Source organism: Haliotis asinina, chromosome 14 (genome assembly GCF_037392515.1).
Source record: "Haliotis asinina isolate JCU_RB_2024 chromosome 14, JCU_Hal_asi_v2, whole genome shotgun sequence".
NCBI classification, from domain to species: domain Eukaryota; kingdom Metazoa; phylum Mollusca; class Gastropoda; order Lepetellida; family Haliotidae; genus Haliotis; species Haliotis asinina.
The window spans coordinates 3,431,104-3,456,192 of record NC_090293.1 but is presented as its reverse complement, the minus strand read 5'-3'; the positions used below and the strand labels follow the sequence as shown (position 1 = coordinate 3,456,192).

At 39.7% G+C, this 25,089-nt stretch overlaps 2 protein-coding genes across 2 annotated transcripts; one reads left to right on the top strand and one right to left on the bottom strand.

Moving 5' to 3' along the window:
• Positions 1 to 3: 3 nt before the first annotated feature.
• Positions 4 to 15,751, top strand: LOC137261401 (DDB1- and CUL4-associated factor 7). Its single transcript, XM_067799147.1, has 9 exons — positions 4 to 73; positions 815 to 999; positions 1,477 to 1,578; positions 1,793 to 1,891; positions 3,020 to 3,133; positions 4,335 to 4,467; positions 5,345 to 5,496; positions 6,438 to 6,555; positions 9,809 to 15,751. The coding sequence occupies exons 2-9, from the start codon at positions 835 to 837 to the stop codon at positions 9,979 to 9,981; spliced, it is 1,056 nt and encodes a 351-aa protein (XP_067655248.1). The 5' UTR covers positions 4 to 73; positions 815 to 834; the 3' UTR covers positions 9,982 to 15,751.
• Positions 15,752 to 17,325: 1,574 nt separating this feature from the next.
• Positions 17,326 to 23,768, bottom strand: LOC137260955 (MYG1 exonuclease-like). The gene is made up of 8 exons (XM_067798529.1): positions 23,687 to 23,768; positions 22,981 to 23,163; positions 20,998 to 21,093; positions 20,129 to 20,359; positions 19,380 to 19,458; positions 18,910 to 19,032; positions 18,338 to 18,519; positions 17,326 to 17,540 (listed from the first exon to the last, which is right to left on the bottom strand). The coding sequence occupies exons 1-8, from the start codon at positions 23,752 to 23,754 to the stop codon at positions 17,372 to 17,374; spliced, it is 1,131 nt and encodes a 376-aa protein (XP_067654630.1). The 5' UTR covers positions 23,755 to 23,768; the 3' UTR covers positions 17,326 to 17,371.
• Between the last annotated feature and the right edge of the window lie 1,321 nt (positions 23,769 to 25,089).

Sequence of the window (25,089 nt, the reverse complement as noted above, 5' to 3'; positions counted from 1 at the left end):
CCGAAAACTGGCTCGATTATGCGTTCGCCATATTGTTTTTGTTAGATGCGGGAAATTTATTGACAGTGTCTTGGTAAATAATGCATTACTCGTTTTATCATAGCTGTTGTTTGCATCCTTGACCACACAGTCATTGAACACTCTATGTTACTAGTATTGATGCATGTGTTTTACCGCAGAAACCCGATTTATCGAGTAATTGACCAAATCATGTTTGTAAACAAACGGGTTGGAAATATTCACATTTTTCAGCAGGAACAAGTACCTGCATTGCATGTTTCCTGTCTTCACGACAAAAGTAACACACAATTCACAGACATCACATTGGAGCTATTGTAACTTATCTGATGCATGCAGTCTTAATTTTGCTTGCGATTTTGGTAACGTTCTTGTTAAGTTTTAACCGACATTGAGACTGCTGCAGCGCTGGTTCTCTCCAAGAAATATCACTAGTTAGTGCTTTGAAACCTATCTCTTATCGGTTATATATTGCATGGCTAACTCTTTGAACGGCCCTTTGAACCATCAGTTTGTTCAGTTGATATGGGAATTATTGTTGTTTCAGATGGCTGAAATGTATTTGCAAAGTTGCCAACTGGTTTTATTATGTACCTACGGATTTTCAAGAAAGTTAGCTGAGTAGTATGTAAGAATATGAAGCAGAAGTGGATTATATTGTGAAATCTTGAAAATGCCCCAGTGCGGTTGATCTCTTGTTATGTCCCTATTAGTGGACATCTACCTGCCCATACAAGGATTAACATCACATAGTTTGTCGTTTCTAAATGCATCTTGTGTGTTCCCTTCCTTTCAGGGTTGGGTATAAAGTAGAAAATGAATAAGCTGGTGAGCATTCCATCAGCACCAGGGGCACCCAAACGGAAGGAGATTTACAAGTATGAGGCACCATGGACAGTCTACAGTATGAACTGGAGTATTCGACCAGACAAAAGATTCAGACTTGCCCTGGGCAGTTTTGTTGAAGAATACAACAATAAGGTATGTGTCTGTCAGGTATAGGCTTCACAAGTAGGATTTATCTTATTCATCATAGGAGACTGATATTGGACATCTACTTCAACTCAAACATGTCAAATGTTAGCATATGTTCTGAAATTCTACATTTCCCACTCATATCAGTTCAGGTTTTCATAGCTTAAGATGACACATGGTTAAGGTAACGTTTTCTATGTTAACACAGGACAGTTTGGTAACTGAGTGGTAAAAGCAGCTGGTTGTCATGTGGTTCAGTTCTTTAGATGGGTACACTTTTGTGAAGACCATTTCTAGTGTTGTAACATGTAAGGCATGACACTGTCACTGCTTTGAATAAAGAGAAAAGGTTTTGTGCTCAAATTTATTTTACAAATGTAGTCACAGTACTGAGTGTAATGTTAAACTATGTTCATATTCATAGAATTGATTGTTGGAACTTGGATGAAGTTGGGGACAAGTAATATATCTCTTTCACTTCAGGTCCAGATTGTATCTCTTGATGAAGAAACATCAGACTTCTCATCCAAGAGCACATTTGACCACCCGTATCCTACCACCAAACTGATGTGGATTCCTGACACAGTGAGTTGTACGCCATATTTAAGGCAACAGCTCATTTGTAGATTCACAGTACAAAATTGTTTAAGAAATAAATGATTTGCTATTTCAGTTTTATCAGTGTTACTGAATATTTGGTGCCTCATCATTTCAGTTAGAGGCTATAGTTCTAGCCTATGATCCAAAATGTTGAAGTTTGCTTGGTGTCCATGGTAACTGATATTTATTTCGTTAATAGAAGGGTGTTTTCCCGGATTTGCTGGCGACAAGTGGAGACTATCTGCGAGTATGGAGAGTTGGTGACACTGAGACAAGGCTGGAGTGTCTGCTCAATAATGTAAGTTGTCATTTACACTAGAGCTCTGGTTCCACTCTCTGGTGTCCCCGGGATGCCTACCTGTAGCAGAGTTAGAAATGGATGTATCTGAAATGATATGCTACAGAGCACCATCTTCCTAATGGCAAAGATGGTATTCCACAAGGAAATCTGACAGATCCTTGCTGGATGAATTAGTATTGCTTGGACCAGTAAGCTGAAGAGCTTTTGATTCCTCTTCCATGCAGTCTAACTAAACTTAGTCCAAGTGTATTTCATTACACTCCACCACTGAGTCTAACAAAACCTAATAGAAGGTTGTGTCAGGTAACCATTGAGCGACCAAAGACCACCCAATCAAACGCGAGACGGTTAAATAGATTTAACCGATCAGACTACGGCTACTATTTAGGGATCGGAGGGACTTTCAAAATATTCAGGTCACTGACACAGATCTCTTCACAAACAAAAATCCACATATAACACAACTATTTGACATGCGGTATATACACTTTGGGGTTTCTGTTGACATGGTTACCATTAGCTAATATTTCTGCAAGATGACATTCTTGAATATGGCCAAAAACACCATTTTCAGCGACTGTTTACTCACCATTGTCATGGTTGTACATATGCCGTGTGCATCACCCAGAAGCGAGAGTACGCTAAATAGCATTCAGAATCGTTTGGGTAAGAACCTTTTCAAGATAAAAAGTTCAAAAAGTATGTGCGAATGTGCACTTTCGCAATTTGGTAAGCTGTGTTCTGATTGGTCAGTCTCAAAGGTTACCTGATGCGACCTCCCATAAGGTTTTGTTAGACTCAGCAGTGGAGTGTAGCAAAAAGTACTGAGGATAAGTTTACTTAGACTGCTCTTCCATGTGCATTCAGTCATAGCCTAAGTATTGTATTAACAATGTGATATGAAGGTAAAGTAACATGCGGTGATGATTCCCGCCTTGAAAGAATCATCATTTAGTTTGTTCAAGTCTGGAGCTTAGTTTAGAAATATGTCATTGTGTTGCTCTTTCCAATGCCCATGAGATATGAGACACCAGAAGCATGTAACTAATCATCATTTTAGATATTTTTAAACATACTTCTGGTTTGATTTTTATTGTGACCATTGTTGAATTGTTTTCGTTTCAGAATAAGAATTCTGATTTTTGTGCTCCCTTGACTTCCTTCGACTGGAATGAAGTTGATCCCAATCTTCTGGGGACGTCAAGTATCGACACAACTTGCACCATCTGGGGTCTCGAGGTGGGATTCCTACTGCTCTGTTCAATACTTGCAGCATTAGCAGTGTCAGTATGGCAGGATGCAGGGATAATTACTATTTTACTGTTACATTAACAAAGTATGTCAGATTGTGCAAAGCGATTTTAGCACTAAGGTGATTGTAACTTGTATACTTTAACATAGTTTTGTGACTGTCATGGCTTTATTGTTAGAACTGTGGTTTTGGGATACACAACCATGACGATGTGCAGACATCTGTCATATCACATGGAAGCAAGGATATTCAAATGTGCAGAGATACAGCCCTTTGTAACATGGGATACAGGTTCAATCCCAGATGTTGTGTGCATTAAGCTCATGGGTTTCATCAATGTTAAATATCTACTGCTTGATCCAATGGTGGCATTTTTGCCAAGCATAGAGACATTTCATAATAGGATTAACACTTGTGCCAGCCATGCACACCCAGCTGACTGACCATTGTTAGTAGTTTTGGTTGTGTAAACTTACAGACTGAGATGGAATGTCTGCTGGATTTTCTTCAGAATATATTCAAATGTGAATTTTTAACATTCTAGGGATAGTTATGTCAATATTTATGTTTATCATTGTCATAGAATTATGGAATATGCATCATTCTTTTCCCACAAAGGTTACTTGTGAAATCATTCTACAAAGCTCTGTTCTAATATGGCCCTTTCATGGTGCAAGTATTCAGGATTCTTGATCAGTTGCAATCCGATTTAGTCATGCAATCAGCAAAGCTGTTTCAATAGTGATCATTAGTAAGGCCTCTGTAATTTCTGAATGCTTTAGGAAACTAGAACCTCCTCCCCAACGTGATGCACAAATTTGTCTTCTGGACAGAACTCAGTCATGTATTGGCACATCAATGGTATCTCCATCGCTCTCATTGACAAAGGATAAGGTAGCCATTAAATGTTTAGTGTGTCACATCAACACAAGTCCCCGGCAGAGGAGGAATATTTGAAGCCCCACATTTGCTTGTATTAGGTAAGGTGGACATAAGTCAATGTAACACATGCTCTGATTGGATAGAAAGAAGGGAGATAATTTGTGTTGCGATTTATGGGTTTAACCACTAGGCTACCCCACCGCCCCTCTGTAGGAAGAGAATGAATATACATATGAAGTATGCGTTTGTTAGTGAGATTAATGTATGTATGCACATGTTGATATATGGATCTTGTTTTGTTAACAGACTGGCCAGGTGCTTGGCAGGGTCAACATGGTGTCTGGGCATGTGAAGACACAGCTGATAGCCCATGACAAGGAGGTGTACGATATCGCCTTCAGTCGGGCTGGCGGAGGCAGGGACATGTTTGCCAGTGTTGGTGAGTTGGCCAGGTGGGGTGGAGACATGTCTGTTAGTGTTAGCCAGTTGGCCTGGTGTGGTGGTGGCATGTTTCCCAGTGTTGGTGAGTAGGACCAGATGGGGTGTGTACATTTTTTACACCATGGATTAGGGACATGTTTGTTAGTAGTGTTGGTGAGTAGGCCTGGGTGGGGTGTGGACATGCTTTTTAGTGTTGGTGAGTAGAGCTGGGTGGGGTGGGGTGGGGACATGTTTGTCAGTGTTGGTGAGTAGGGCTGGGTGGGGTGTGGACATGTTTGCCAGTGTTGGTGAGTAGGGCTGGGTGGAGTGTGGACATGCTTGTTAGTGTTGGCGAGTAGGGCTGGGTGGGGTGAGAACATGTTTGTCAGTGTTGGTGAGTAGGGCTGGGTAGGGTGGGGACATGTTTGTCAGTGTTGGTGAGTAGGGCTGGGTGGGGTGGGGATATGTTTGTCAGTGTTGGTGAGTAGGGCTGGGTGGGATGTGGACATGTTTGTCAGTGTTGGTGAGTAGGGCTGGGTGGGGTGGGGACATGTTTGTCAGTGTTGGTGAGTAGGGCTGGGTAGGGTGGGGACATGTTTGTCAGTGTTGGTGAGTAGGGCTGGGTGGAGTGGGGACATGTTTGTCAGTGTTGGTGAGTAGGGTGGGGACATGTTTGTCAGTGTTGGTGAGTAGGGCTGGGTAGGGTGGGGACATGTTTGTCAGTGTTGGTGAGTAGGGCTGGGTGGGGTGGGAACATGTTTGCCAGTGTTGGTAAATTGGCTGAATGGCAAGGGCTGAATGGCAAGGGCAGAATGGCAAGTGGTAATGAAGTGTTCCTTTGCCTGAAACGTTTATGCATTTACCTGCCAATAGTATTAACAAGCCAATCTGTGCAGGTGCTGATGGATCAGTGCGAATGTTCGACCTCCGCCACCTTGAGCACTCAACCATCATCTACGAGGACCCACAACATGTGCCCCTGCTGCGGCTCGCCTGGAACAAGCAGGACCCCAACTATCTCGCCACTATGGCCATGGATGCTTTCGAGGTATGTGTATGTGTGTGTGTGTGTGTTTCTGTTGTTACAGTATGTAGTGTATGTGTGTGCTGTATCTGTATGTTTACTTTTGGATTGTTTTCTTTTTGTTTACTATGTATTTATTTGCTATATGTGTGTACTGTTGCTATATTTACAATAGGTGTGTGTACTATTTCTGTGTTTGCTATATATGTGTGCACTGTTGGTTTGTTTTCTAATTTATGTGTGCATTGTTGGTGTCTTTACAGTGAATGTGTGTATTGTTGGTGTCTTTACAATATGTGTGTGTACTGTTGTTTGTTTGCTATATATGTGTGTACTGTTGTTTGTTTGCTATATATGTATGTACTGTTGTGTTTACAATATATGTGTGTATTGTTGATATGTTTACAATATGTGTGTGTACTGTTGGTGTGTGTGCTATATATGTGTGTACTGTTGGTGTGTTTGCTATATGTGTATGTACGGTTGGTGTGTTTACAATAGAAGTGTGTACTGTTGGTGTGCTTACAATATATGTGTGTACTGTTTGTGTATTTACTCTGTTCTGTTCGTGTGTGTACTGTGTGACTATCTACTGTGTGCACTCAATGGGTGTGTTCTATTTGTGTGTCAGGAATCTGTTTGTTTACATATGGGGTGTTTCCTGTTCATTTTCTGCTTGTCACTCATGTGAACAAAATGAATAATTTTCCATGTTGGGATTGAACAAAATTAATCAATGTTTTGAGTTGGAATTTATGCACAATATTTCATGTACTCACAAAAGCTCTTTTTATCAAATCTATATATATGAACACCAACAAGACTGTATGTGTTGTAGGATCATTCAGTGTGAGTATGGTCAATTTGATATCCCACTCCACACTATGGAGATGCTTCCCTCACTGTCTAGGTGATGGTTATGTGTTGGTCATGTGAGTGATGATGTTTATGTCTTGCATGTGCAGGTGATCATTTTGGATGTACGTGTCCCATGCACACCAGTCGCCCGACTCAACAATCATCGAGCATGTGTCAACGGTATTGCCTGGGCGCCACATTCCTCTTGTCACATCTGTACTGCTGGTAGGTCACGAATCACAAGGGGTGCTCATTGTTTTACATGGTGGTTCATGCAGTGTGTAGGAGAATTAGTCGGCCAGTAACATTATTGGCACCTCTCTTAGAAATACCAGGATCAGTGTCCAACACATTTACAGTGAGTAAGTATAGAATACTGCTCAAATGTATTTTAACAAAATGCTCAAATTGTCAATCATGTTTAGAAGAAAATGATTGTAGCTGTATTATTTTTCACAAGAAGTTGTCCTTGGGGTACATATAACCTTTTTAATGTCCCAATAAGATCCTAGGACAGTTGTAACAAAATTTTTCAATAAAACATTTACCGTATATTACCGTGTATAAGACGACCCCTTAGCTTGACCCCCAAACTCAGTGTCAAAATGGTGTGTTTTGTGCATAAGCCAAGCCCCCGCATCAGACATGTGGCAGTTACAGTCTTGGATGTAAAATGTAAGTATGGTCACAGTCAACCCACACCACAAGATATCTCGCAGTTACTGTCTTAAAACATAAGTGAGAATTATATCTAATAAAGATTATACTGACCATTATTCTAAAAATCTGTGTTTGTTTTCCGTTCATTATCCACATAAATACATTAAACCCGACAGAATTAGAATTATAAACTATTTTTCCCTATTTTATTGGAAAAAATTCTCGTACACATGTATGATATCATCAAAGTAACGATTTTTCGGTTAGATAATTAGTCAGTGTGAATAAGCTGAAGAATACAATCAACAACAGTATGCAAAAAAGTTGTCAAATGAACATTATAACTTACTATGTCCATGTTTTTTGAGTGATTGTGTGCCGTACTTCAAGTGACATCTCAGCTTTCGAACTTGACACTCGGACACGATGTTTAATGATAAAAAATGTGCATAAAGCATTTTTGGCAAAAGTCATAACCTAGCACGATACATGCACATGATGCGTAATGTATGTATGGGTGGTGGTATGTTGTGTGACACATTCAGAATAGCATGATTTTACTCAAAACTTTTGTCTGAATCTGTAAGTTTACAAAGGACATTATCCATTGCTGTTATCTGATTGGCTGCCATGGGTCACATGTTTATCGTTAGCTAGGCTTGCCTTGTCAGTTTCTCTTTCAGTGAATTTACGGTAAGTCTGGGTGGTTAATATAGCAGGTACGTTGTTTCTGCTGTATATTACTCTGTTATGTGTAAACACACCTTGTTCATGTATTAAAAACCATGTTAAAAGCTTGTAAAAAATGCTTAAGCTTTTGGCAAATTTTATTGCGCTTGCATATTCCTTTTGCTATTGATTACATAGTTACATATGTTTTTTGTACTGTGCAAAACAGTTTCCACTACCATGGTTCTGTTTGTTACAGTTTTGGCCTAGCATTTCATGGGGCTCTACTTTACCACCTTAACATACTCACCTCATTTGCCTGGTCTGCTTAGTCGAGGAGCATCATGATGTTCAGGGGTGTGACAAATGTCAAGCTTCGATTTGGTTGCTTATCTTGGGCATGATGTCAGAAATCGGTATCCAACTAGGGGTAGCAGGCCGGGGTCGTCTGCACCCCTACCTTGGGTCTAGGCTCCTGGACGAGTGTCTCTTGGAGTTCGCTTAATCCAAACCTCAGCTGCAGTGATGACCACTCCAGCTCACAGGCATTGGTCCTTCAGGTCAGATACCCTGCACACAAGCTGTGAGTACTTGAGTGCCGGCTACCTCGTTGCCTTCCAGCTTCCCGGGAAATCCTGTTACAGCACTTCATTAGTGACTAGATTCAACCTCAAGCCAAAGGTTGGTTGAGTCAGACACCTCAGCTCACTTTGATCAGTTATCATTGTCCTTGGTCCTTTCTTCCGTGACTTCCGCCACTGGAGGTGGCTCTTGATACTGAGAGCTTCCTCCTGGAGGAGCAGGAGGAGGGAGCCATGGATGAGGTTGGGGCTTGGAAGCAGTCGGGGGAAGCTAGGTTCTTGCTTGTTTCCTCCGTGTGGCAGGTGCATAATCAGACCGCTACTGTTTTGGGCCAGGTGTTGGGCCCAGACCCCACCGAGTGTCACCTTTCTGGCAAAGCGTTAGCTCAGTGTCAGGTGAACAAGACCCAATTGCGCATTTTAGCTTTTACCTCTCTGCCCTGCAGCTGATGGATCAGGGGTGTGTGGGTGATGCCATGTCATTGTCCATGCTTTCAAGGCCATTCACAGAGGTGCACTCTCATCTTGCCAGCTATGCCCATAGTATCATGTGCAAGCCAAATGATGAGTTCAGTTCTGGGTCTCCGTCGGCTATGGCTGTCGGTTGGTTGATTTCACCTGCTACCCAACAGGCTCTGTTGTCTCTCCCCTTGAGGATGGGAGAGGACTTTGACAGTAGCCAAGGAAGCTGTGGAGGTGATTAGCCAATATAAGGACTTCAAGTACTTGGGCAATCCCTCACCTCTCACGCCCAGCCTCCTGTCCTTGCCAGTGCATAAACATCCACCTTGGGGAAGGAAGCGCTTAGGCGGACATCTCCACTTCAAGCCCACAAACGCAAGGACAAGAGTAAAAGAAAGAGCAAGACAGCTTCTCCTCAACAGCCTTTGCATGGGTGTAGATTGTTGCTTCAAATGGATCACTGTGTCAGGGAAAATACCACTCCCGGCTTTATTGTCTTTGGGAGTCTGTCTTATGCTGATGTACCACAAGGAGTGAGTTAGTATTTAACCTTACATCAGCATTATCTCAGCCATGTCGTGACAAACCCAAGGAGGATGTCATCTGAAAAAAAATTCTACAAACCTGTAGCAGTTATGAATTCCTTGAAGGAAGTCTTCCTTGGGGTGCAACCACCCCTCTCCACTCATTCTGTCTGATCCATTCACTGAAAAGTGAGGTGCGAGGTTGATGGCTAGAGTTACCTGCTCTTGGCTGTAGGGCGCCCTGAGAGTCCCTGAAGGGTGGTCTCACAACACAAAAACATGTTTTTTTGGGTTTTTTTAATTTTAGTGAAAAGTATTGTTACAATTGTCGCAGGATTTTGAGTGGCCATTAAAATGGTTATATGTACTCCAAGGACGACTTTCTTCAAAGAATTCGTAACGTTACAGATTTGTACATGTTTTTGCAGTAAGTGAGTGAGTTAAAATTCAGTGTCACGTCAGCAATATTTCAGTTATATTGTGAGGATTTACAGTAGGTACCGACATATATTTTGAATATATACATGTGAACAAAGAATATTTAACTGTCAATATTCCACGTTTGAAACTAATTTGTTTCAGCTGATGATCACCAAGCCCTAATATGGGATATCCAGCAGATGCCACGTGCTATTGAAGACCCCATCCTAGCTTACACATCTTCAGGGGAGATAAACCAGATTCAGTGGTCTTCAACACAACCTGACTGGATCGCTATTTGTTACAATAACTGTTTGGAGATCCTCCGCGTTTGATAATTAACAGGGCACTTTGAAGAGACTCAAAATCATTGTAAGGCCAGTCAATACCTAAATAGTCAAACCAAACCATTCAAAGACATACCAAACTTTTCTGTCATCAGCCTGTTCAGATTAATTGAATGTTCATGCAAGTGAACAAAGAGTGAAAGCTATCTAAACTGATTTCCAGTACTGGTAGATATAGTCTACCAAGTGTTGCTGGGAAATCTTTGGGGGTTGTGAATGAAATATGTGAAACTTTGACAAAACTATTTCTTGTGATTTCTAGTGTAAGTAACATAATGAAAGGAGGAATGTCTGAGAAAACTGAAGAAGCTTTGCCACCACTGAAGTTACTTGAGAATCATTTGCTGTAGTTGACACACTTAACGCTCTGCTCCTATAAGCTCAGTGTGAACTGTCATGCATCAAGACAAGCATGTTTCTACGGACCCATCACTTCACGCACAGGGCGCTAATTAGGTTGAATACAGTTCTGATTTGATGCATCATCAATACCCTACAGTTTGTGTATACTACGTTATTCATACCCTGTGTAATACCCTGTGTCATACAGTGTAATCCCTGTGTTCAGCAGTGGAACAGTTTGGAAGCTGATTGGTCGGTACGAGGGACATAAATTTGACATGTCTTGTGATACTCACTTCCATAGTTAGGCAAGATTGTAAATTAGACTTATTTAGTCAGTCAACCCCCGTACACTATAATGATAAAGAGGTGGAAGAATTATATGCTTGGACCAATGGCTCTCTGATCACACAAACAGCCATACTTCTCACTTGATAGTGTGGCTGCCTGCTCCAAGCTTGGCGATACTATCAAGCAATGGTAGTGTGTGTTCCAAAGAGTTCATGGATGGAGAGGGTTCATTTGACTTCAGTGTGTTAATGCCTGCATTGCCTATGTATTCACAGGTTTTGAAGGAAGGTAGTGTACACATGATGATAGATTTGACATGAAAGGGCACCTGCTTTACTGTCAGTCTGGCGGGATACAATTCCTTGGCTGGACCACCAGCTACAGCAGTTGTTGCCTCTTCCCTTCTGTTGTCCATAGTCACAACCAGTTTGGTTCAATCATAATTTCATCTTCATGTATTTAACACATTTATTAGGTTTCATGTCCTCGCTTTGCCTTTGAATTCTCATTTGATTAGAAGTACTATTTAATCTTTAGTGATCATGTCTTGATTCCACATCAGACAAATTCCTTCATAATGACTTAGTGACTGGCCTTAAGTTTATAATGCTTCATTCAGACATCTATCTTTTGAAAGTGCCTGTTATCCATCAAGCTTATTATGTGTGTTAAAGTCATACTGACCTTAGAACTCAATGGGCAACATGTCACTGTAAACTTGGCATCAGAGGTCAAATGAAACTAAATGACCTTGTCTAAACATTCTGAAGTTGACCTTGTTAGCATGATTAACTGCTTGGAATGTCGTGTCAGGAAACAAGCTCAGTATGACATTCCGGACATAAATGTTGAAATGACATCCATTTAAATTATTTATTGCACGTCCAAGCCATCATCCAGCCAGAGGTATCTTGTCAATTCAAATCCCCAATGGAGGACAGTTCATGAAGAAACAATCTTGAAGCTGGAGCATTGAAAATACTGTTGAGGAGATTTTATGTTGTATTTACCAGTGCTTTGGATTAAAAGTAAGCTCACACTTTTGTATTTTTAACGTGTTAGTTTTCAAATCATACATTATTTTGTTAATATGAACAACTTTGGTAACTGAAGATACTATCAATTTGCCTGTTTGTTGAAATAATTTTGTTATGTTGTTTAGAAACAAATACCATCTGACATATAATTTTTAACAGGGCTATAAATATATTTCAAATGCTTTATAAGGATCTATGATTAAGTGTATGTGGAGTTAGATTTTTACCTATCACGTGATTGTGCATGGTATTCATATACAAGTCTGACTTGAAGTCCAGTTCTGTGTACAGTTGTTTTTAATCATGTCACATTGTGTATTTAATTCATCTATGATCTACTGTTTTATGCCATTTGTAGAAGAGACTTAATGTTCAGTGTGTGTACAGTGTTGTCATATTACCACTGTGTAATGTGTCTTGTTGACCCAAGCAATGGTAATGTATGTTTATGACTGGAGCCTCGTTAGATTTTAGATGAGACTCAGGATTGGCTGAGGGTTCTGATACATTAAGTATTCATAACGTCACAATCTTTTGCAACTCTACAGTTTACATACCCTTATGTGTGTTGTCATGCTATGAATGCTTTATGAATCCAAACCCAGATTAATCGTGGAATACTGTCTTTATTACTTGCAATAGAGATAAACTGAAAATCAAAGTATTGTTAACCTTTCTAATAATATTTATGTCATAAAATCAAATGTAATTAATTATGCAATCACCCATGAACAAGGTTAGTATACAGATGATTGCTGTAAACTTTCCACGGATTGGATGAAAGACGTTTTTAAAGATTGGGATTTTGGAGTAGGGAATTATCTCTATTATCATACGATTGTATAACACTATTTTAATCTAGATATAAAGAAATCTGTGTGATCCAGTGACAGTGATTGTATAACTCTGTTTTGATCTAGATATATAGAAATCTGTGTGATCCAGTGACAGTTGCATGCCTTAATACTTTGTGCGAACAACTTTGAAGCTGAACCAGTATATTTTGTACCAGTAACAGTTTTAATGGTTGATGATTATTGTATGGCATATGTATTTTACTGTAATGGATACCTCAGTCTCGTTTACTACTCAAGTAGAACACAATTTCTCCCCCTAATGAGCTTAGACTAAAGTTTTCAGGGGCGTAACTACCATTATAAGAAAGAGCCTGGCTTACACATGATTTTTGCTATCTTTTACTACCTAATTATTAAGCTTTGCAATCAATCTGGCTAACACGAAAAAATTGGCTTGCTTCACCCCTGGTTATGTACAAAAATGATAAACATCATTCCCTTTTTGGGAGTTATACCAGAAAATATGTTATTGAATTTGACAACTTATTAATGAAGAGGTGTTTCCAGGGTACTTCTTCTGATGGAGGGATGTCATTGGTTGTGTTGAGACGGTTGAGTCGATTACTGGATGTTTCAGTCGTGAAATCACAGAGTAATGTGAGTGTACTTTTAATGTTTCATTTGTCACTAAACTCAATATTAACATAATATGGCAAATGAGTTTGTGGGATTTATCATAGAATGGGGCATTATACACAAAATAACTGAACTGATCATGTGGATAGAAATATGTCAAGTATTATTTTTGTTATAGAAACTAAAACTAAATCATAGATTTATAAAACTATCATGTCATAACTTTTAATGGGGAATCTGTTGATTAGTACTGTCAGTGTCATGAAGCAATGTGTGTCATGAAACTAATTCTTACAAAGATGTATGTCAACTGAAGTTGTAGCAGGTGCTCCGATATTATCTTTGTCTCTAAATATATAGTTAGATCTGATCTGATCTGATACCTGTCTGTAAATTGGGTTAAAATATTGAATTACAGTCTGTGCCCCAAGAAAATCGTATGATATGTTGTTGAAGCAAGGGTAAGCCCTGAACATGCTAGTGTAATAATTTTTCAGTTACAGCATGACAAGAATATCCTGTATTAGCACACTGTCATGCAGGATGTTCATAGATGAAGGCTATGCTAGTAAAAGCATGATTTTATAAGGAAGTGGTCCATGAAATTCAATATTTCATGTCCAACATTAATATATTATTCCTACACACATTCAAGACATGGAGGGGAAACATGCATACATCCATTCAATACTGGGTAAAACTTTATCCACTTGTCATCCTGTTTATCCAAAAATTCTATAAAATATCTGTAAAATATATGGTTGTACAAGAAATTATAGAAGTTTTTCAGTCTGTTAAAATGTGGCTTTTTAGCGTGTCTTGATGTTAGTCACTGTATCTGTATGTTCCATATCACCAGCAGGGTTTGACTTGCGTATTTAGAATTGTCATGGGCGCAGCTGAAACTGCAAAAGGCAACTCAGTGCATGTTAATATTCTGACGTTCAAAGAACACAGAGTTTAGCTGGAAAAGGGGCAGTGGGGTTGCCTAATGGTTAAAGCATTCACACATTGTCGCCAGTCTGAAGACAGACAGTATGTAAGCTTATCTGATGCAGAATAACTTTGTTATTACGATGTCCCAAATCATCAATTAGGTCACTGCTTCAGATTGCACTTGGAACATGTTGGTTTAATTTCCTGAAGTTGAGCCTGCACCAAGCACCTCTCATTCTCAGTAAACTGTTGACCCTCCATCTCCTGTAACTGGTATTATGGCCAGAGATTGTCACTCTGTTCAGTGTAAGTGAGAGAATGTTGTATGTATGAGCATGAACATGTGCATGTTTCACAAGAAATAAAATGATGTTTTTCTAAATTCATGATTTGTGTGTACAGCATGGTGGGTGTCAAGTTGCTTTAAGACTTTTAGGGTGTACTTTTTTATTGTATTTTTGGTCACCTGAATTAGCTTTATTGTTTTGCAGATTCCGTGTATCTGCTTACTCAAACTTAGCATTCACAAAGCATTTAGGGCCTTATGAACAATTGTAAATCTATATTTTCTTATCAGCTGACAAATATTGTAGAACTATAATTCGTTTACTGTTCAGGAACCAGGACAATATAATGAAAACAGAATAGTGTTCAGTATTGGATTAATGTCTTATTCAAACATTTTTGTAATCTCTCATCTCTGTCACTATGGCAACACAGTAAAATTGTCATGTCTACTAAGAGGTCATTTTAAAGAGATTGACACTAGTTACAACATGAACAGAAAGTAAATGCTGCTATCAAACCAGATTTCATATTATCTGTGACCAAATAAACTTAATCCTGTTTGAACGGTATGTTGTGAGAGAGACTGTGAAGTGTGGTTTGAGAATAGATCTGCAATTTTCCCATGTGCTATGTCTGTCCTGTCTTGGTATATGTTGATGTGTATCTGTCTTCTTGTTTGTTCTGCCAGGGAGCAGGGACTGCAGTCTGATATCTGAAAACACAGTATGACTCAACTACATATCTGCATACAGTCATACATGTTGAAAAATTCCAGTTGGTGTTTTCAGATAATGACATTCGAGTCCCTCCCCTACTCGTCTCTTTCAGCTGTCTCGTACACCTTGACAACATTTATTACCATGGCAACGTATTAATTTTAAGTAGATTTTGCAATTGAATTACCATGTAATCTCACATCTCATCAGTAAGGTATTTGGATGGACCAGTCATGAGTTAAAGACGGCAGAAATTTAGGGGTGGAAAACAGGAGCAGGTTCTTTGGAGCAAAATTTAGGACTGAAATTGGGTTTGGAATGGGGGAGGGAGGGGATCAGCCTTTGTCATGGCAAAATCAAGACATATATGTAGCCGTCTTGGGTACAGTATAATGGACGCACACTTACACAGGACAGATATCAAGGTTAAGAATTCTTGTTATTACATTTGGTACATCACCATTACTCCATCCATTTCTAAAAATAATTACATAAGGAAACAAATAATTTGGCACTGATATACCAGATCCAGGTTAAAACCGTCCATATTACCCAGTGTCCACCTGAGTAACAGATTTGAAAGCTTGATGATGACTCTTCTAGTTCAGCATCATGCATTGTGACAAGATGTACGATTCAGTTGCATATTTTCATTGTCGTACCAACCATCAGTAACAAAATGTGTTTGTTTTGCCAAAATAAATGTATACAAAAAGACTGACATCTCCTCTTATTTGTAATGAGTGATGTATTGCTGGAACACAGGTGATCAACATGGGATTTGTTTTGTCACTGGAACGCTAGCATGATATGTCTAAGGACATGTCTCATTGGAACAAGCATGGTGCATTTGAGTCTAGTTCCTTTCAGGACTGTCACAGGAACACAGGCGTGAGATACCAGAGGCCATAAGGCCAGGTCTCCTCACTCGAAACAAGCATGGTGCATTTGAGTCTGTTTCTATCTAGGAGTTCCTTACATGAAGCAACCTTTACTAAGGTTAACTTGAGTGTAATCATGTGACCAGTCATGTGATCCACTAGAGACAAACGTCGCAAGCGTCAGTCTCACTCTGTGTATTCCCCGCGAGGAGACGAAATGTCGGATGAAGACCAAAAAGCACAATCAGTCTCGTTATATGAAATTGCTGACAAACAAAATACAGTTCTTCTCCGGCAAAACGACCTAGGCAGCCGACAGAACGATGAGTAACATGAGTAGAGTTACCTCCCTTCCCTGCAATGGTAAACAAGTTGTATGTTTAAGCATGGGAGCAAATTGGGACTCCTTCACCGGTCATGGACTGGACACCGAATGGAATTAGAATTCCTTTCACTGTTTTACAAACCAACTTTCATTTACCTAACCCAATTTTAGGTCCCTATGATACTGCATTTATCAATGAGAAAGTGGATAGACTTCTGAAGTCTGGCTCAATAGAGTTATGTTCAAATAGTAACTTTGTATCTCCTATTTGTTGTGTGCCTAAGACAAACGGTAAACTCTGTTTAGTGCACAACCTTAAACATTTAAACTCATTTTGTAGTCAGACTTCTCACAGGAATGAAGACATTACGGACTTGGCAAGTGTGATACAGCCTGATGACTTTATGATTAGCTTAGATATTAAGGATGGATATAAATTCCACCACATTCCTCTGCATGTAGAAGATAGAGACTACTTAGCTTTCGATTGGAATAATAAGACATATAGGTGGTGTGTTTTACCCTTTGGTCTCAGTTGTAGTCCTTATTACTTCACAAAGTTTCTTAGACTGGTGGTAAAATATCTGCGTTCACCTGGAATCAGACTGGTGGTATATGTTAATGACTTTATTCTCATGTCACCCTTTGAGTCAGTAACTGACCACACTGATCTGTTAACTGATACTTTACAGCACCTAGGTGTATGTATCACACCCAGCCAATCTGTTGAATATAGTGGATACTCAGTGAATACAGTCTTTCATAGTGGGTTTGTTATCATAAAAGCATAATCATATATGTTTCACATCAGAAATGTTTAATAAATGGTATTACAACACAACATTTCATCTTATTCATGACTGGTCACTATGATGTAAGTTTACATAAACTCCTATTCTTTCACATTGCACTAAGGTTACCTTAGCGACTTTTGATCACCTTAGTGCTATGTGAAAGGAGGCCCAGGACGTCATAGGAACACAAGCACATTAATATGAATTTGCCTAAAAATATTTCCATAAATTCTGCAGGACTGAAATTTCCAAAATGCTTACAGAATACAAATAACAAAAAAACACAAAATTTTATAAGCATGATTTATATAGTGAAGGTGAGAGATGATCCTTCATTAGCTGCTAGGCTGTTTGAGACAACGCCGAGCCATCTCCAGGATGCCATCATAAGTCTTGTTGCCGCCGATGAAGCCACTAGCATGGACAAAGATACAACCAGGAATTCCCGATTTCTCGGTCAGCTCCTCATCCCTCACTCCCCTCCATTCCTCCAAGATGGACAGTCTGCAATAACCAGACGGAAATGGTTTATAATGTCCACCGAGGCACTTTCAGAAAGCATATTAACATCTTACATGGTGTTTTGATAATGAGTGAGTGAGTGTAGCTTTGTGCCACTTTTAGCAACATGCCAGCAATATCACGGCAAGTGGGGTCACCAGAAATGGGTTACACACACTGAACCCATGTGGGGCATCAAACTCGGGTCTTCAATCATAAGGCTACCACACTATCCTGGAGTTTTGATAAAGTGTCGGTATACGTACACACCAAGAAACAGCCGCATCATTTGTTACATTTCAAATATGAAACATATAAATGTACAATATATTGACATGTCGACTGGTGGTGCAAGGAAGTAATGCAGGTCCTATTTTCACTGATCTGTGGGAGATGTGGTCATGGAGTTGCCAACATAAGCAGTAAACATCAGTATAGATGTGACATACATGACATTTTCTGGTGAACAGACACTACTCTCTACAGTCAATTGAGGCATTTTGATTATATAGATGGTTGCAAGTACCAAGTCATGCAAAGAAATGCCATCAGCCAAAAGGACAGCCAAATTACTCGTGACATGGACAGATGTCTTTTGGCAATCATTTCCTGCATTTGAATATGTGAGTGTTACTTTTATAACAACAAAGGTATTTCTTAAAAACATTCATAATAGTTGACTACAACATAATAGTTGGCTCTTCACATTATATGATACTGACTCCATCACTGAGGTCATCTGGAGACGTAAGAAAATAGGAAACCATAGGAAGGATGGCTTTAACTTTTCAAACACAAACCTGTTCTCAAAGGACCCAACTCTGACCGGTACACACTGGATTCGCCATGCTCCGTTCTGGTCTGTGAACAGGATGTATTTGATTGGTGGGCTCACGCCAAGCTCCGCCTCCAGAGAAAACAGATGATCTTTCCATGGGGCACCGCCTTCCTTCATGCAGATTATCTCCCCTGATTCATCAACCTACACAACACAATACAGTATCTAAAGGTACTGGTTCCACAGAAAAGTTACTCATTTCAACATCATTGCAATGATATGAAATGGATCCAGGTACAGGCCACAACCCACAGGATAACTTTTGGTGATGAACAGATAATACTAAATGAATAGTATTTGGTCACCGTGAATCATTATGTCAGAAAGTAGTTGGCTAGGCAGGGAGGGACGTAAGGGACGAGAGACTAGTATCACACAGGAAAGGAGAGTGTTGTAGGGTCATATCTTGTTGATACAAGCCCCTAGTCTCTCAATATACTTTAACTGCAGAGATTTACTGATGCCTTCATACTTTTCAATCCTGTAAATTTGACAGTATCAATTTATGGAGTGCATGGAACAAAGTGCACATACTTCCTTCCTTTGTTTGATGGCAGCCTGTACCAGATCTCTTGCTGGCAGCCATGACTGTTTGAAGTACAACACACGGTCCATGAACTCTGAACCCACCATCTCCATGGCTTTGCGGAACTGCGCCTGGAAGAATCATACGAGATGAGGCGAGACGAGGTGAGACAAGGCGAGGTGAGGTTAATACCTATCTTTGTTTGAGATATGCTACCTCAGTGTGGAAGGAAAAAGCAACAATGACGCAGGTAAAGCACTTGAGCATAGCTGTAATGATAGTCAAATGTTAACGTTCGAAACTGCAGTCATCAGATCCTTGCATGTCTAAAGGACATAACCAAGGTTGCTTAGAAACAAACAGCTCTGTTTGACAAAACATCCACTACTTTTCTGGGACAACTTTAACATCAACAGAGTCACTCCCATCAGTCACATCGATGCCTTGTGTATCATATACAGTTCCACGACAATCTTACATCTATGTCCACATCCGTCTGGTTCCACTGAGGGTTGAGATTCCCAACTCTACTGCTTAGTGTTGTTGTGATTCGATATCTGAAAACCAACATACACAGAAAAACATACACTTGTCATATCTTAAAAGGGTGCTTACAATGACTTCTAACAGACTGGTATCAGATCTTAATACAGGGAATATGGTAATAACTCCAAAGTGCTCAGATCGGTTGATGCTTCACAAATGATTATGTAATCAGACCAAAGACAACAGAAACTAAGCAATCTCATTTGTTTTAATTCAACTTGGACAATCTCAGCTGCTTTGGTGATTCAAGAAGAGAAACAATATATCATGCATGCATACCTTCTACGACATTTAACTATTTTCCCCACAGTTTACTATTTTATTGATCAGTTGCCAACCAACCAACTACTGACCCTGCGTTAAGGTCAAATGCTCTGTCAGCCTGCATTATGATCCTAGTTTCATTAACAAATTAACACGTTGACAACCCCCACAAGTTTAGTATCAATTCTGGTCGTGTTTGCTGCAAGACACAATTAATTCTTGTTCCTGTTTGCCAACATGAGAAGCTTGTTTCAAAGTATCACTGATGTAGCTATGAGATAACTAACTCGTAGTGTTAATACTCTGAGAAAACTCGTGAGATGTATACTTATGCAAGAACACAGTCATTAAAGTAAGTGGGCCAACATTGCTTAACGATTTGGTTCAGAGGTGATTATTACATGACTTGTATCTTACTTTTGGACGCCATCAGTCTGGTCAATACCATTGTCAATGGCATCGATCTCCTCCACAAAGTTCTCATACACTTTGTCATAGATGATGTTGGTGATGGGGTCTTCACGAGGCAGCTCTAGGACCTGTGCAAGCAGCTCACCACCGAAGTGGACATACACAAGGCCAGCACTGCTCAGTTTAGTCTCCCATGTCTTGTCGGGACGGAGAGACTTCATGTTCTCAGAGAAGGTCCTGTAACCAAGGTGATACTAGTATATATAGGCAATATGAACAGAACTAGCGACATGTACATATTTACTTCTGTTTTAATTCTGGGAAAAGATGAAGGACAGTTGTTAAATGAATTGTTGTTTTAAGTTTACAGAATCAGAAGGGTGTTGGCTAAAAATTAGAGGCAGAACAGTCTCACATAATGCAGGTCTTGCAAGGAAACCATTTTGGTGAAACATGTTTGGTGCCATTACACTAAATAAGGGCTATCTGGTAACTGAATCCATAACTGCATGTTTCTGCTTTAGATGACACCTAAGACAAGTCTGCCACCCTTGCCCCCGTTTAGTGAATGTTATCGGACGCTCTCCGGTTGGTAGGAAACACCACAAGGATGCTGGTTAAGACATTTACCACCTTGGTGAAATCCACGACCATGAATGCAGACAAAAAAAATAGAGCAACCAGAATTCGAAACACACGCCTGGTATTGTGAAGGGATGAATCTTTGTTACAAGGTTATGTTTGTCAGGATGTCTGTAAGTCTATGCGATAACTTAGTATTTCATAGCTATACAACATGGCTGAAACAAAACTGGTTTCTGTAAATATGGTCTAAACCCACATTTTTTTTCATAAATATGTTTTCATATTGTTACCTCTGATGGTGGTCAAATCTGTTTTTGTCTGGGTCATACACTCCCCCGACATCAACCACAATATCACATGTGTCAAGCACTGCAGCATCCCGTGTCCTGTGGAAACATAGTGAGTGAGTGAGTGAGTGAGTGAGTGAGTGAGTGAGTGAAGTTTTTCTCAGCAATGTACCAGCTATATGGTAGCATCTGCAAATAACTGAGTGAGTTAGTGAGTGAGTTTAGTTTATGACGCACTCAGCAATATTCCAGCTATATGGCGGCAGTAGATAATCGAGTCTGGACCAGACAATCCAGTGATAAACAACACGAGCATCGATCTGCACAATTGGGAACTGATGACATATGTCAACCGAGTCAGCGAACCTGACCACCCAATCCCATTAGTCGCCTCTTATGACAAGCATAGTTGCCTTTTATGGCAAGCATGGGCTGCTGAAGGCCTATCCTTCATGAGACATGGGTTACTGAGGATCAATTCTAACCCGAACTTCTCAAGTGTCATAAGTTGGAAACACATGTCAAAATGGCAGTAAAAATTTGTAGAATGCAATAAAATAATATGCAAATTAACAGTTATAAATGACCTTATAATTATATGGAGGTGACCCTATTTTACTGATAACAGGTCATATTTAACATGCAACGTAAAATACAACTTTGCAGATTCTGATAACTTTCGGTATGCAATTACCGAAAAAAATCATCAAAAATCCCAATTCAACCCACAAAGTTGAAAAAAACAACGCTATGAAAAAAGCCCACGAAATCAGAGTTCAAACGATTCACTAAATTTCCCCCAGCGCTAGGGGAAAAAGTGGTTTCAACAGCTGTGCTTTCCTGCACCCATACGCATGCACAGTGAATATGTTTGCAGAGCTTGAAACAGTATGCATGCCCGCAGTATGAGGTGAACAGTAGTCTAATCTTGGTTGTGTACACAAACAAGGAAATAATCTACTCGTTACATAAAAAAACTTGTTGACTGTGGTAAGCAGCCTCTGTCACTGAGAAAGCTCAATGTCTGGTTTATTGACACCTGTATGTCTGCCTGCCTGTCTGCTAAAGACAACATACACAGCTTCAATCATCGAACACATGCAATTTGAACTTAACACATATCAGGCTATACGCCATAAACAAAATAAATTGATCCGAGTCATGTCTCTGCCACATTATGCAACTAGGTAGGTGAGATCCTTGTACACATGACATGTCTTGATGTCTGTGGGTTGCAAACAAATACATCCATTTTTCTCGGATGACTGATTCTGACGGAAACTGGTGCGTACTTCTGTCAATTTCAAGTCCTGCTTTGTACTGTGACGAATGACAGTTTCCAGCCACACAGTAGTTCACCATCTCTACAGAGATGATTTTTGATTGGGTTGAAACAAACATGTCTGTCTACATTCTTTATGGATTACAACTTCTTCTTTGTTTGACAATCCATGAATCCATACAGAAACGACTCATCAAGTACAATAAATGAAGTTGTTATCCATAAAGAATATTACTTTCTTGTGCCTCGCCATACTTCATCTTCTTTCTGTACACACAATGAACCCTCAGCGTATCAGCAAATGAACCCGCCAATTGGAAGCCATTGTTACACATGAGTGCACATCCACTCACTATTACTGGGTTTGGTCTCCCTAGGGATTCGTTTCGAGGGAAGTAAGCCCAAGTGCAAAATATTGCACTTTTGAATCGCGACTGTACGCTTTTGTTTATTTGAATTTTTACAAGTAACTGTGTATATTATATGTCATGAATAAGTGATAATTGTGTTTTAATTATCTTTGATTTTTTGGTCGCATGTGACCTTTAAGGGGAGGTATTTGTTTTGAGGAAAATGGACTTTTGAATTGTGCGACATGTTACCATGCCTTTGTCGAAGCCTTGAATCATCTAAAATTATCACTAAGCATCCTCGGGGCCTTGAAAATACATCCCCCCCACATATCACAAGGACCATATTCTCACCTGACAATTTCAGCATCTTTGTACTGGGGTAACTGCTTCAGCATGAAGCATGCCAGCACTTCATCGCAGTGGAATGTGCCATTGTGAGTCCCTATTTTCATCATGCAGGGGCGCTTGCAAGCAGGTTCCTCACTCATAAGTCTGTACACAGGGACTTGGCAAACTTTCACTTTCAGAGACTGTCTACAATGCAAGGTAAATTGACCCAAACTCAATGATACCAAATCTCATTTTTAGCTAACTCTGTACTGTCTTTGCTAATAGGAAGTATCTCATTTGGTGGTGACAGATATTGATGTAAACATTTGTATTTATACAAGGTATATTGTTGGCAACATTAAAGCTATAAATTTGAATAAATACACCTTTCTCATAAATCTATACCTTTCACATTCCACTTGCAGACTTGATTTGTTCAATAATACAAGGTTTTATTATTCTCTCATATTATCAATATGTAACTGATTGTACTAGTATCCATATAACTGATAATGGCGTGACACGAACATGCATCTATCCGTTGGTGTAATCTAATCACTCCAGTGCCTATGTGTATCTGTATTCATTTTAACACACAATTAAACACATATCGCCGGATTCGTTACATTATTGTACACCGGTACTTCAACACTGTCAACATATCGTCCACTATGTTTTTGCATATTATAATAATGAATAATCTCCACAAGAGACTGGTTTATCTAACCTTCTAGGTCCAAATGTCTTTCTCGTAAATACACGTGCAAACTCTAACACTTGCAACTTCCGAAACATTGATAGAATTAGAGTTATCTGCCCTTGACTGTCATCGCTTTTGCTTTATCGTGTGACCCCAGAAAGTGACAGCAGAGACCATATAATATTATATGGTCTGTGGTGATAGTCAGTCTTTGTCATGTCAAATGCTAACAAATCCTCAATCACATCTTTGCGACCATTATTTGACCGAGTCGACACTCTAATGCCTATATCGACTCCTTTTTTGCTGGGTATATCTACTTGTAAAGTGTATGTATGTCACGCTTGATAAGGCCATACATGTACTTTGAATATCGCATAGAGATCTTCTTTGATTGGTTATATCAGCCCTGCTGTTCAGATGCAATATGTTTAATTCTACCATGACTTCTAATTCTAATTCTATTGTTTAATTCTACCATTCTACCACACCAGTAAATACTGGATTGTGATTGGTTACTCGAAGTCATTCAGAGGTATACAATCACGTTATATACCTCTAGCTGATTTTCCAACACAGTATGCATTTTTTTAATCTTGATAACGCGGTATGGTAGAATAGAGATAAACATACTGTGTTTGAAAATCAGAGGTATATAACGAAATAATAATAGCTGTAAATTTGATTTAAAACCTAACACGTATTTACCTTTGATTTCAAACACATTATATTTATCTCCAAAATATGGCGGTCTTTGTGTGACATACTCCTTGTAATACAAAACAAAAAAGACATCTTGGTCCCGATCCATTGTTAATTGTTTATAGATCCAAAGACGTGTATTAATATACGTCTTTGATAGAGACCCGTGAAGGTCCCGGGGTAGAATAGGCCTTCAGCAACCCATGCTTGCCATAAAAGGCGACTCAGCTTGTCGTAAGAGGCGACTAACGGGATCGGGTGGTCAGGTTCGCTGACTTGGTTGACGCGTGTCATCGGTTCCCAATTGCGCAGATCGATGCTCATGTTGTTGATCACTGGATTGTCTGGTCCAGACTCGATTATTTACAGACCGCCGCCATATAGCTGTAATATTGCTGAGTGCGGCGTAAAACTAAACTCACTCACTCACTCACTCTTTGATAGATCCAACTCAATAGTTTTTTACGAGTGTCGTAGCGCTACAAGCGTTTTGTTGATGTGGACCCTGCACTGCATGTTGTAATTCATATTTTGCACGTGCTTTAACACGTTCGTTTCCGTTTCGCGAGACTTCCGTAAACCTAAGGTCTCGCAACTGTCCTCGTAGTATTCGTAAGTTTGCTATGTTGCAGTATAGGAGGTAAGAATGCTACGAGAACTGTTACGAGAACTTTGTGAAACAGGGCCGGGCTTGGTGAAGATCACCCTGTACAGTAGAGATAGCTGCA